The sequence below is a fragment of the Centropristis striata genome, chromosome 24 (genome assembly GCF_030273125.1).
Source record: "Centropristis striata isolate RG_2023a ecotype Rhode Island chromosome 24, C.striata_1.0, whole genome shotgun sequence".
NCBI lineage: Eukaryota > Metazoa > Chordata > Actinopteri > Perciformes > Serranidae > Centropristis > Centropristis striata.
Window position 1 is genome coordinate 10,572,481 of NC_081540.1, and position 12,137 is coordinate 10,584,617.

Genomic DNA, 12,137 nt, shown 5'->3' on the forward strand with positions numbered 1-12,137 from the left:
GGTTAAAGGGATCGCCAGTTTCGGGGGAACTTGACTTTTTTCCCATTCTTACACAGATTTAGAAAAAAAATGTGCTTATTTTTTGCTATTTTCATGCAGGCTAAAAGTATGAGATAAGCTCAATGACTGGATTTCTATGGGAGCAGCAAGAACTCACCAAAATAAAAGTAAATTACACCTTTAAACTCTTGAAATGATGCATGTGTGGTTTACAAAAAGGCTCTTATTTCCTTAAAGAATTGAAATGTTAATTACCTGTACCCACAGCCAGTAGTGGGGAAAGTATTCCGATCCCTGACTTAAGTTAAAGTAATAATATCACACTGTGAAATTACTCCACTACAGGCAAAAGTCCTGCATTCAAAACTTACAAAAATATCAGCATCAAAATGTACTTAAAGTATCAAAAGTAAAAGTACTCGTTATGCAGAATGGACCTACTAAGATTGTTATATAGATCCACATTATTATACATTATTGGATTATTATGATAATCATTGATGCATTTATGCAGCATTTTATTTATTTTTTCTTAAGGTAGGATTCAATATTATCTCAACATACTGTTATGAGGATTAATTTCAACAAATGTTAATTCATGTTTTTTAATGTTAAATCTCGACCTGTAAAGTAACTAAAGCTGTCAGCTAAATGTAGTGGACTAAAAAGTACAATATTTGCCTCTAAATGTAGTGGAGTAGAAGTATAAAGTTACATAAAATGGGAATACTCAAGTACAACTGCATCAAAATTGTACTTAAGTACAGTACTTGAGTAAATGTACTTAGTAACTTTCCACCACTGCCCACATTGATTTTCGGACAAATACAAATCTTTTTTTTTTTCTTGAAGCTGCTACAAGGTACTTTCATTTTCAGTTTGGAGGAGCCACTAACACCAGACTCCCTTAAAAAATGTACTGTTCCAAAAAAAAGAGAAGACTACCACCAAATGGTAGACATAAAGGTTAGAAACTAGCTGGTGAAAAATGGTGAAATGTCCAGTTACGAGGGTCCCTTTTGTGACCCTTGTAACTACTTCACTTCCGGCATTTATGTACATTTATTTACTACTGTTATAACACCTTACCAGGAAGTTTTTGCCCTAACCCTATACCCTATAAATCAGTGGTTTTGTAACCTAAATGCACAGAAACTGCACCCATTTTTACAACCGCAAGCCGTACATGTATGTAACGTAACTGCATCCCAAATCGGACACTGTTTGGCTAAGATTCTATCAAAATTTCGTATGGAATACTAAATGATCATCAGATGCTTCCAATTAATTAAATGGTGTGAAACTAAAGATTAACTTCTTATCTTTTGAACTGTATATTGTTTTAACTGTATAAGTTAGCCTCGGGTTTACCAAAGTCGGCAAAAAGAAGCTAACGCCACTGAATTAGCCGTGCGCTAACTATATCCCAAATGGGGGCTGCAAAGATTTTTGGGGGAAATTGGATGTTTCTGGGTTAGCCAAATAAATATCACTGTTATCAACCATGGTTATCAACACACCCAGTCAGTACTTCTGTCCTTCACAATAAAATACAGAACAGTAAAAATAAAGATGTATTTTTAAGATTGTTGCCCGAGCGTCTCCAAGCGTTCTTACTTTGCTTTCTCTCATCAGATTTACTTTCGTATTGTAATTAGACGTGTAAATATCCATATACATACATTAAATTTCACACGTAGATTGTTTAATATGTTTAAATAAATTATACCTAGACTGGTGGTGGCGATCTAATTCTAAATGACCGTGAAACACTGGAAAGTGCGGCATTGCAGATGTGTCCGATTTGGGATTCTCAGTCTCTATATTATGATGTGTGTGCTATTTTTAGAACGCTCCAAGGTACCGTGAGCCATGAAATGCTCATATGTGTCATTATGGGTGGTATTGACAAATGGTCTATTCTGTCATTTAGGTTGGAGATCATGTTGTTATATTGACACAAGATGGCTCACAGTGAATGTTGCTATCCATTACTTCTCATTTGTAAAAGAAAAAGCAAACTATCCTTTTAAGATAGCAGAGAAGATATCAGTTAGATCCACTGGAAACAGAATTTATAGTCTAGAGGTCAGAGATGAAGGCTTATGTTGTGACTGGCAGATAAGTGGAAATCTAGATAGGCAAAATGAATCAGTAATGTACTCCTCTGCCTTAACAACTTCATCTATGTGCCCTTGAGCAAGGCACTTAACTTCCAGCCGCTGCAATGACCGGTGGTGGTTGCACTGGCCAGTGTCTGGATTTGTGGATTTGAAATCAAATCATTACAGCTTGAGATAAAAGAAAACCAAGAAAACGGCTTTCAGCTCACCATAGCATCAGCTGCAATTTATTCTTAATCCACCCAAATGCTATTTTAACCTTGAAATATGAAGAATAGGTATGAAAACACATTCTTATTTTAACTTGTTTATTCAATATGAATCATAATGCCCTCAATCTGAAACTGGCACCCTGTTCTTTAACCTCATAAGCTACTGTGTAAATTGAATTCAGAAGCTTAAAAACACATGGCTTGGAATAATGCACACCTCTAAATATATATAGAGACTTCTCTATATGGTCTTAGACTGTATAGTTTGTTGTGTGAGTGAGAAATAAAAACTTATTATTCGGGGGGTTTTAAATGTGCGGATTTTTGGACTCAAACACACAGTAACACACTGTAGAGCGGCCTGTGCCTCACTGTACAAAAAGGAAAGCGAGAGGGAGGATAATTGAAAGTCGACGGAGGAAACACCAAAGCCAAGTAATAATAACTGTGGCGAGCCAAAGAGGAAATGAAGAGAGGCCTCATCTTTGGAACGGACAGTGCAGGACGGGCTGCAGCACTGAATGTCATTATACTGACTGACTGCTGACAGGTAGTCCATTACCAAAGATGCACAGAGGACGCGGCGAAACCTCGCACCGACAGGAAATGCAACTGGGAGGCTGGAGGACGCCGGGAGGGGTGACATCAAAAGGAAAACTAAATTGGGTCGTGATTGTTGTTTACGCCTAAGCCGATTCTTTTGTTGTGACGCGAGCATTTTAATTCTGTAGTCCGGGATTGACACGAAGGATTTACTGACCTGGGAAATAAAGGAGAAAACAGTGAAATGTTTGACAGCCAGTGGACGCGGCAGAGTTTAGTGTTGATGTAGTTGAAGTGTTGTAATCTCTAAGGTGCGAGGCAGCAGGATGACCTTGACAAATGCGTCACATTTTATCAGTTTTTAAGGTAAGGTTTTTGTCCAATGGAACATTAATAACATTACAAATACTTTAGAGCCATTTTTTTTGTTATCCTTTGTATTTACCACACCAAACGTGACATATATTGTTCAATGTGACACAACCAGAGTCAGTGGTGGAGATGCACTCAGATTTGTTATTGAGTAAAAGCCTTAATATCACTGTAAAAATCCTACATCGGGGTTCGCACACATTATTGTGGAAAAATTGCAAAACTTTTCCATGACTTTTCAGGGACATCTTTTGGTTGGTTTCGTCTCATGAAGGTTGCATGACGGAAATGTTGTAAACAGAACACTTTTTTGCTTCTTCTCTCTTTTCACAAAACGACACTTGATAAAATTAATATAATAGAAGTGAACACATTTCAAGTGCAAAGTGGATGCCTGGAGAGTTGGGAAAACAATGCAACAAAATAAGTATGCAACTTAAGCTCAGACTGTTTAAAAAACAAAATGGGTTCGTTAATCGTATTCATTATTTTTGTCTCATTCCATTTTATCTGTTTTGTCATTTAATTTTTATGTAAAACACTTTTAAATGTCCTTGTTCTATTATTTTTATGTTTATGCTTATGTAAAGCAATTGCACATATTCAAAACTTGCTATACATAATAAATACATATATGATAAATATTTTACAAATAAACTTGTCTTGCATTGCCTCTATAGCTAACTGACTCCTCCTTACTCTCAGTTAATCCACAAAAGGGGCAAATATGTGGAACAGGGCTGAGCTGAGCAGGACTGAATGTACCAGCGAATCACCTGTGGGGCATCTGCATGCCACTTAAAGCAGCTATCCTCTTAATTGTGCATAACTTTAAGCTTTAATATAAATTAAACTGTACATTTTTCATAAAGTGGCTATAAAAAATGAAAACTTTTGGTACCAGGCTGTAAAAATGTTAATTTCTACTGTAAAGTTGGGCATTTCAACATGGGGGTCTATGGGGATTGACTCCCTTTAGGAGCTAGCCTCAAGTGGCCATTTAAGGAATTGCAGTTTTTTGGCGCTTCCGCATTGTCTTCACTTCCCAGCCCTGCAGGTTGGAGAGACACATAATGCCTCCTGCCATGGCTGCTGCCAGCGCAAAGGTATAAAAATAGACAGTGAGTGAAGTTATTATCTTGCGACAAAGCTGCTACTTGAATAGTCTCAGTATGAAAGTAAAACTGAATCAATACATCACCTCTCACCCATCATCACTGTGAAATTTGCAGCGTTGTATTATGCATGCTGTTAAATCATTAAAATCACATTTTCCTAGTTTGCTCTGTTGCAGAGAGACAAGGTAACACACACCCAGGAGTAAATATAATTTCTGCTGCTGGGGTTGCAAACCAAAGAGCAAGATGAATGAGACGTACAAAGTTGAGTTCTTTTCCAGCTGTGAGCTGCCTTCGAATTGTGTTTGTACTTCAAAAAGTGACGCACGTGGCCTGTTTTTTTTTCCTGCAATGATCGACTTTTCAAAGACACTTTAAGTATAATTTGCATCAGTTAAGGAGACAGTGACATAAAATACAGGACATCTAGCTGTCGAGCTATTTCACAGCATACTGTAGATGCTGTCAGCAGGTTAAACGCTGGAACATGTGACCTTTTCAGTTGAGGTGATGAGTATGTAAAGGAGGCGTCTGCTTGTTTAGCTTTTGATGACTCATTCATTATCACTTAAAATTAAGCTGTTTTCAACATGAGCCCAAAATAACCTGCTACATGCGCAGCGTTGACATCATTTGCATGCTGATGAACAACAATTATTATAATTAGAGAAATAAATTAACTTGTGCAACACTTTTCCTGTAGATTCTGCATGTTAGTTATATTTAAGTCGGTTAAAATGACTCATTTCAGTCATAAATATGCCTAAAAAGTATTCAGATCCCTTACTTAAGTAAAAGTAGTAATATCACACTGTGAAATGACTCCACTACAAGTAATAGCCTGCATTCAAAACTTGCTGAAGTAACAGTACAAAAGTATCAGCATCAAAATGTACTTAAAGCATCAAAAGTAAAAGTACTCGTTATGTAGAATGGACTCACTCAGATTGTTAAATATATCCCAAATATTATTAATAACTAATGTTATTAGGTTTCATTTCAACAAATGTCTAATCACTTTGAATTCATGTTTTTTTCATGTTAAATCTCGACCTGAAAAGTAACTAAAGCTGTCAGCTAAATGTAGTGGAGTAAAAAGTAAAATATTTGTCTCTAAATGTAGTGGAGTAGAAGTATAAAGTTACATAAAATTGAAATATTCAAGTAAAGTACAACTTCATCAAAATTGTACTTAAGTACAGTACTTGAGTAAATGTACTTAGTTACTTTCCACCACTGCCCACATCGATGTCGGACAAATACAAATCAGTTTTTTTTTCTTGAAGCTGCTACAAGGTACTTTCATTTTGAGTTTGGAGGCGCCACCAATACCAGACTCCCTTGAAAAAAGTAATTTTCCAAAAAAAAGGGAAGACTTCTATCAAATGGTAGACATAAAGGTTAGAAACTAGCTGGTGAAAAATGGTGAAATGTCTAAAAAGCCATTTTCCTGCCTTTTTGTCACCCTTGTAACTACTTCACTTCTGGCATTTATGTACATTTATTTACTACTTTTATAACACCTTACCAGGAAGATTTTTGCCCAAAACCTAGATCAGTGGTTTTGTAATGAATGGACCTGTGCAATACTTTCCTGTAGATTCTGCATGTTAGTTGTATTTAAGTCAGTAAAAATTACTCATTTCTGTCATAAATGTGCCTCCTGATTGATATCCTGTCAGTCACTGATGTCAAAGATTATGTTAAGATCCATATAAGTGTGGAAAAACCACTATGTCAGTAAGAAAAACTTCTTTTTTCTTGCTTTTTTCACAAGCTATGTACTTCAACCTCCATAAATCAGCAGCATCACAATCAAACTCTTCCACTCTGCCATTAAGACTACACAAAATGGTAGTTAACGTCAGAAAATAATAACGTGAAATTGCTATGAAAGCTAAGTGTGGGTGTTCCAGACTTCACACTTAAGGTTGCTGTGTGTCATTATGTTCAATTCGATGCTATACTTCAGTGTTATTTTTACCCGTCGCCATGTCTTTCTCCCTTCTATATAATTGGAGCTGAAGTTATGGAAAAAGTTGTCACTCATTGATATTTAAAGAACAATCCTGTCTTATATATTAGCCCCTTCACTGCAGAAAATACATTTTCACAGCGGCAGTGTTTTCCTTTAGTTCCTTCAGGGCAGCCATTGATTTCCATTCTTTTCTGTACAGACACCTGCTGGAGGTAGGTGATGCATCACAGTTAGAACTATGTTGGACGTTTCTTATCAAAATCACATTTTTCCACAATCTTTGGATTTTTTTTCCACATGCAAAACTGGCGGAAAAAGCCTATATAACAGTCAGCAGCCATGCAAAGGTGTAAATGATTAAATGGGCAGCAAAAGAGCTATGAATTAAGAATAATTAAATGGAAACAAGTAGTATAGGAAAAAAATAAAGTATGAACTTCACTGGAAAGCCAATAAAGTGTTATCAATAGATGCTCAGGTGCAAATAGCCTGTCACGATTCCCAGCTGAGTGGGTGCAAGCTAATTACTCGGTGTCGAGCTGGAGAGTGCATGGTGGGGAGTCAAATGCTCTTCAGGTGCAAAATTTCACACCGGTGCTACGTGGCATGTGATACTATAGTGTGGTTGCGTAGGGCAATGTGTGAGGGCGGAAAATAAATTCATCTGTTATAAGTGTGAGGGAATATCTACTTGATCTAAAACCAAAGTAGTGTTTATATGTAGGCTGCTTCTCAAAAGGGAATATTAACTCAGATATTGGCACAAATGAAGGTGAATACATTTGAGCACATATGTTCTGTTATCTGAAGAAGGTTAGAGGAGCTTGAGTTAAGTGGTTAAAGCAGTAAATGTCAAATGTATGTGGGCTTTTGGTTTGGAGCTACGTAACATGGTTTTGTTTCGGCCACTTAGTTCCACTAAGTTTTTATTGAAGTGGAAGCAGCAACTTGTCAACTTTTATACCACAAGCATTTCTAAAACCCCTTTTTCTTTACCCCAACACAAACCTAGTTCTCTTGCTGGGCTGGTGTTGGTGCTGGTCCATCTCAGAACCTGTTTGATTCTTTTGCACAGGCTCCAGAGCCACTTCATTACGTCACTATATGTCTGTACACGTCTCCGCCCTTCGCAACTATAATAACAACAATGTTGGACTACATCTTCTCTTTACAATTGTTGCTCCTAGCTTTGCGAGCCTACATTTGCATCCAAACAAGACATGAACAACACATTTGTTCTGCTCGTCTTGAATGCTATGGACGGCGATAAAGTTCTTATTAACACTGAATGTAAGATGTTAATGTTAGACTTTGTTGTAAGCTAATGCTAGCCAGCTAACTCTAGCCGGCTAACTCTATCCGGCTAACTCTAGCCGGCTAACTCTAGCCCGCTAACTCTAGCCCGCTAACTCCAGCCCGCTAACTCTAGCCGGCTAACTCTAGCCAGTTGCAGTACAACAAATAAAATAAAATGAATGATCCACATTTTATTTGGTCTTGTTGATCAGATAACCCCGCCCCCAACCCCTGATGTGTGGTTTGTGGTTCAAGACCAGCAAAGAGTTGGTGCCGCTCTGGAACCACTGGTTCAAGATTAGGCGCTGGCTCCGAACCAGGGTGTGAGACGGGTATAAGTGGTAATCGTTGGTGCTTCTGTCACAAAGACGAGATTGTTTTCCATTTCCAGTAGATGCAGTTTCACCCAACTGCACTTAGTAAACATAGGTCTTCCAAGTCCCAACCAGATGACTCAATGTCAGTATTGGCCTTGCAAGTTCAGGGCTGATTTTAAACAGCCGAGGGTGCAATGGGTCATTTTCAAACCATAAAATGCTGATTTTTAATCCTTTGAAATGTCACCATTGATACCTACATTTATGTGTTCTATCATAGCATATTACATATTTGTCAAAAGTTTGAGTGCGTATTACCCTCCATCCTGCCCCGAGTGTGATATCCACCATTTAAACTCTGCATCACTATCAATCATACCATCGGAAGACAGTCTGAAATGTAAATATGAGTCGTATTTACTACCTGTACAAATTATTATACCCTATATTGGCGTTTCTGAGGGGAGACCAGTCTCGTAGTACCACTAGGTAGGCATGTATGTTTCTTACTGATATTGTGAGTCTTTTACAGGGTAGAGTTTTCACAGCTACTCCGCTTGTCCCACCATTGATCATTTACACTACCTGGGATAGCTACACTAAGCTTTTTTTTTTTGCTCAATTGCCTCTATGAAACACTATAAGCAGTGGTGCAATAACTATGTATCAGGCATTTGTGAAAGGTAAGAATGGAAAGAGTGAAACTGTCTTGGTTCAGACTAAGGAGCCTCCATGTTACCTTCAATTATGTTCATAAGGTTCATATAGGTGCAACTCTCAGCTACACTATAGACAGTTACTGTTCATGTCAAGGATATCTACATTTTCCTGGGAGGCAGACGGCAATGCAGTGAAAGTGAGAACCAACGTACAGATGGTGTCATTATTCTGTTAAGATTTACTTCATGAGCAAAAAACGTGTCTTTTGCCCCTTTAATTATATGGCATACAGTATCTTTGACGACACGGTAGCTCCCTACTTTGCAGCTATGTGCTCCCTTGGCACATAGCTGGTTCAATAATATAATTGTTTTCCTTGTTTGGTGTTGAAGTACTTGACCAGCCTGCCTGCAAACAGCCCTGACCTCAAACAAATCTGTTGGGGATGAATTGGAACACCAATGCAAGGCTTATCGGCCAACATCAGCACAGAAACTCACTAATGCTCTTGGGACTGAATGGGAGCAAAATCCCTGCAGCCAGGTTCCAAAATCTTACAGAAAGCCTTCCCAGAGGAGAGGAGGCTGTTATAGCAGCAGATTAGGCTTGTGCTTTTGGAATAGAATTGGATATTATGGGTGTAATATTTGTCAATCCACTTGTGTATTATGCCATCTTTCATCTTTGAGGGCCCATCATATTTCATAGCCTGGTATTTCCTGTCCATGGCTCTCTGAGCTGCATGTCAGAGATCGGTGCTAGGTATTAACCCTCTGAACCCCACCAGGATTCAAACATGTGTTTTCTTTAAAGGAACGCCACAAATACACTGTTTATCTTAGAAATAAACTGTAATCAAAGGTTAAAATTGTGATACCTCAGATCTTCCGACAACAACCTTCTGACCCCCATCACCAGGACCAAGCACCGCTCCATGGGGGACAGAGCCTTTGCCACTGCTGCCTCAACTCCCTCCCTTCAAACATCTGAAATTCTGACTCTCCACTCATTTAAAACCAAGTCAAAACCTCTTCAAGATAGCCCGCAAAACCTGACTCCCACTGCCTGACATGAACTGTCACACCATCTTTCTTTTCTATTTTTTCTTCTATACATTCTGTCGTATCTGTTCATGTATTATATGTAAAGTGACTGAGATCCTATCAATGAATATTATCATTAAAGTCACTTTATTCCACATCGTCACCCTGTTAAAATAATCGCCTAACTCATTTTTTCAAGTTTTGCAGGAAACAAAAAAAACTTCACCAAAAGTGTAACATATGATATTTATTGATCATTTCACTCAAAAAGGATGTAACAAAGGATGGCTATTGGGATAGTTATAACACTGTGTGTAAATTATGTAACTTAAGAGAAATAAATGACTCAGGCAATTTTTTGAACATGCCTTTGTGACCTAAGCAAGATATGGTACCACTTTATTTTGAAGGTGTCTACATAAGAGTCACACAAGCCTGTCAGAAACATGACATGACAAGTATCATGAGCATTAATGTTACTTCAAAGTGTCATTAATGTTCATGACACATCCCATGTCATGTTTATGACACGCTCATGTCACTCTTATGTAGACACCTTAGAGTAAAGTGTTACCAATATTAGTGTCAACAATAAAACACTGATAAACTAAACTGATAACTAAACAATCTCCCTCTAGCTCTTCTTTGCTGGGTTCTTATCTGATGCCTATGAATGTGGCAAACTGTCAAAGAAGTGATGATCTTAAAATCACATGATCTGATCAACTGAGGATGTAATTTTGACAAAAAATGACTTAGGCGATTATGTGTGTGATGACATGTCTCATTTAAAAACGCGAAAATTCAAAAAATAAATTAAAAGTTAAGCCATGACTGACTCTGCTGAGACGAACGGTCACATAACAAATATTCACTGAAATCAGACAGAACTGCTGGCTATTTACCAGTGGTAAAGAAGTATTCATATCCCTTACTTCAATAAAGTGCTAATACCACACCGCATGTGGTACTCCACTACAAGTAAAAGTCCTTTATTCAAACTTACTGAGGTACAGCAGAAGTACAAAATATCAAAAGTAAAAGTACTCATTATGCAGAACGGCCCCACACAGATTGTTTTATATATTTTAAATACAATATAAGATTATTTGTATTGATGCATTTATGATGAAAGCATTTTATATTTGTAAAGATAAGGCTCATTTAACTACTATATATACTTTTGTGAGGTTTAATAAAAAAAAAAAACTAATCACTTTAAACGTATTCTGTTTTAAATCTCAACCTGAAAAGTAACTAAAGCTGTCAGCTAAATGTAGTGGAGTACATTTTACATAGTACAATATTTGCCTCAAAATGTAGTGAAGTAGAAGTTTAAAGTTGCATAAAATGGAAATACTCAAGTAAAGTACAACTGCATCAAAATTGTACTTAAGTACAGTACTTGAGTAAATGTACTTAGTTACTTTCCACCACTGCCCACAGCGATGTCGGTGTCGGTCAAATACAAATCAGTTTATTTTCTTAAAGCTGCTAAAAGGTACTTTCATTTTGAGTTTGGAGGATCCACTAAGGACTCCCTTCAAAAATTACTTTTCCAAAAAAAAGGGAAGACTACCACCAAATGGTAGACATAAAGGTAAGAAGCTAGCTGGTGAAAAATCAAATGGTGAAATGTCCTGTTACGAGGGTCCCTTTCGTGACCCTTGTAACTACTTCACTTCCTGCATTTACGTACATTTATTAATTTAAGTTACATAAAATGGAAAAACTCAAGTAAAGTACAAGTACGTCAAAATTGTACACTGCTGTTTACACAGATCGGAGAGGAGAGGACAGGAGAGGAGAGGAGAGGTTGTGAGTAGAGGTTGTAAAAATGCAAGCAGTTCAATATGTATAAGTATGTGGAAACCCAATTTGTTTCCCCAATATTCATGACATTTGTGGGCACTTGTTTATTGTATACAAGGCCACAGTGAGTAAAACGTAAAAAGAGCAAAGAACACCTTAGTGTTCAAAGGGCTGAAGAGAGTTTTAGGTACCTGTGTCATGTGACCATGTTAATGTTATACTCTGTTGTAAGCTAACGCTAGCCCGCTAACTCTAGCCCGCTAACTCTAGCCCGCTAACTCTCGCCCGCTAACTCTCGCCCGTTGCAGTACAACAAATAAAATAAAATGAATGATACATTTTATTTGGTCTTGTTGATCAGATAATCCCACCCCCAGCCCCTGACATGTGGTTTGTGGTTCAAGACCAGCAAAATGTAAAAAGAGCAAAGAACACCTTAGTGTTCAAAGAGCTGAAGAGAGTTTTTAGGTACCTGTGCCATGTGACCACAGGGTCAGGAGACCCAGACGTCATGCAAGTGAAGGTGACTGACTCCTGGTAGTCAGCTGTAGCATTGAAGGACCGCTGGAACACTGACAGCACCGGAGGGACTGTAGACACAGAAACAGAGCAGAAAATAACTCAATCAGACAGTCATTAGTCATTAGATGTGAGACGTGATAG

General features: G+C 37.8%; 1 protein-coding gene across 2 annotated transcripts in view; it reads right to left on the reverse strand.

Moving 5' to 3' along the window:
- LOC131962945 (neural cell adhesion molecule 2-like) overlaps positions 1–12,137 on the reverse strand; it is a 433,656-nt gene that overhangs the window by 96,613 nt on the left and 324,906 nt on the right. For both annotated transcript variants that reach the window (XM_059328060.1, XM_059328059.1), the window contains exon 6: positions 11,947–12,064. In XM_059328060.1, the coding sequence (XP_059184043.1) occupies positions 11,947–12,064 (118 nt within the window). The remainder of the gene's footprint in view (positions 1–11,946; positions 12,065–12,137) is intronic.